The sequence below is a fragment of the Emiliania huxleyi genome, assembly GCF_000372725.1.
Source record: "Emiliania huxleyi CCMP1516 chromosome Unknown EMIHUscaffold_1344, whole genome shotgun sequence".
NCBI classification, from domain to species: Eukaryota; Haptophyta; order Isochrysidales; family Noelaerhabdaceae; genus Emiliania; species Emiliania huxleyi.
In genome coordinates this window covers 2,972-5,145 of record NW_005201245.1, presented here as the reverse complement: position 1 = coordinate 5,145, position 2,174 = coordinate 2,972, and the positions used below count along the sequence as shown (strand labels likewise).

The window sequence follows — 2,174 nt, the reverse complement described above, 5'->3', positions numbered from 1 at the left end:
GCCAAGACATTCGTAAAATTGAAGCCAAGAACGTCCGCCAAATCCGTGCTAGGGAAAGCTCATCGAGCCCAGCGTGCCCGCGACCGCCTCCCGCGCAACACCGCCGCTGGGGACGACACGCTGCGGAATCGGATCGAGCCCATGCACGGGCAAAGAAGGACGCTGCAGAAGCGGTTGGAGAGGCAGCCGGCGTCTGCCGTCTAGGGAGCCTGGGGAAGCGAACCGACGGGGGACGTCGGGGCGAATCGTTCCGCGTGTACGCAAAGTGCGTCGACACCTCAATCCTGCAGGCGGAGCAGCAGTCGCAGAGTGTGCAGGCCTATGCGCGCCAGCTCGCGCAGCTCTCGTCAACCTCTGTCTCTCTCTTTTCTCTCTATTAGAGTATAGAGTATAGTATATAGTATATTCGGCTTTATATATCTAGCAAACACCCACACGACTAGCGACTACCAGTCTACTACTGGCGTCTACTTAGTCCCTCAGAACGGGAACGGGAGCACAAACGCGCCGCCCGCGGCGTTCTCGCGCTCCGCCCTTCGCGGACTGTACGGGTGGACGCGGGACAGGAGTGACGACAGCTCGAGCGACACCGGAGCTCTACGCGTACTCGGATATCAAAACGCGGCTTTCGACGAAATGCGCGCCTCTCTGCTCCGCCTCCTTACCGGACTCACACTCGCAGAGGGCGGTCCCACTCCTCTCGCGGGCGACGCCTCCGGATCGGACTCGGTGAAGTCCTGCATCGACCTCGACAGGCACTCGATAAAGGCGGCGCTCTCGACGACGCCCGGCTTTGAGACGGCGGCCTTTTGCACCTCCCAAGCGTGCGGCGCCTGCCGCGCGTTTGGCGTCCCGACGGGCGTCCAGCGCAAGATATTCAACCGCGGCTGCTCCGGCGGGCCCTTCAACCGCGGCTGCTCCGGCGGGCCGCACAAGACCTCTTCCGCCTTCTACAGCTGCCGCAGCGGCGACTGCGGCGGCGGCGACTGCGCCGAGGAGATGATGAGCGTCGAAGTCGCCGGCGCCGGCGCGGCCGTCTCGAGCGGGCGGCATGGGACGAACGCTCCCGCGCCCGTCGGCGACGACGCGTGCGCGGAGGCGTTCAACGAGGAGAAGTGCGTCATGAACGCCTGCTCTGGGCACGCGCATGCAGCCTGCAACACGCTGGGCGTCGCGAACACCTCTAATAACAAGTGGAGCGACTTTTCGCTCGAGGGAGGCGCGCGCGCCGGATTGCTCGAAGGCCCGGACGGTTCCGACCGCAAGCCCCTCTACCCGCTGGAGGAGATCCTGCGCGCCTCGGGCACCTGCAGCACCGACGGTGGCGAGACTTTGGGGCAGTCACGGCCGACCACCGAGATCACGCAGGGCGAGAAGCCGCTCCGGACCGGCGCGAGCGACTTCGTGTGCACCATCGTCGACGCCGCCGCCACTCCTGGCCCTCCCTCCCTCCGCAAGTGGTGGTGGTGCTGCGCCTCTACGGCGGTGCTGCTTCTCCAAGCGTGCGGCGCCTGCTGGCTGCTGCTGGGGCAGCGGGCGCCGCGCTCCGGTGCAGCCTCGGGGCAGCGAGCCAGCAAGGCGGTCCGTCCCCGGCTGAGCAAGAGTCGCGGCTCGGTGGCCTTCCTGCTGCTGCTCTCCGCCCTCCCCGTGGCTCGGGCTGGCTCGCCGCCGCCGCCGCCGCCCTCGCCCTCGCCACCCTGGTACACCGAGGACGCCGCCATGCAAGCTCCCCCCTCGCCACCATGGCCGCCGCCGCCGCCGCCCTCGCCACCCTCGCCGTCATGGTACACCGAGGACGGAGCTTGCATCTGCAACATGAACTGGGTGGGCGATTGCACCGCCCTTGCCTTGGAGGGCGGCGGCCAGTGCAGCGCCGCGGACCCCTGCTTGGCAAACGACCAGGCGTCCTGCCCCATCGGCTGCCGGTGGGAGACGCTCAGCTACATGGAGCAGTGGTGCTCGCGTAGCCCGGCTTCCCCCCCACCACCTATGTCGTGCCACGAGCCGTTTCCGCCAAGCTCGTATCGTCCCGCCAAGCCGTATCTCCCGCCAAGCTCGTGCTCCGTGACCGATCTCTCGTGCGTCGCCAACCTCACGCTGCCGCCGGGCGGTGTTTACGGCCTCTCCTGGGATCTGAAGACCACGTTTGCGCTCGGCGCGACGCCGTGCACCCC

The 2,174-nt window shown here is 67.4% G+C and overlaps 1 protein-coding gene across 1 annotated transcript in view; it reads left to right on the top strand.

Annotated features, from left to right (window-relative positions):
* The first annotated feature begins 632 nt into the window (after positions 1–632).
* The window catches only part of EMIHUDRAFT_447033 (hypothetical protein), a 2,839-nt gene continuing 1,297 nt past the window's right edge, over positions 633–2,174 (top strand). Inside the window, exons 1-3 of the mRNA XM_005788483.1 lie at positions 633–1,252; positions 1,459–1,502; positions 1,534–2,078. Coding sequence (XP_005788540.1) covers positions 637–1,252; positions 1,459–1,502; positions 1,534–2,078 — 1,205 coding nt within the window. The 5' untranslated portion in view covers positions 633–636. The remainder of the gene's footprint in view (positions 1,253–1,458; positions 1,503–1,533; positions 2,079–2,174) is intronic.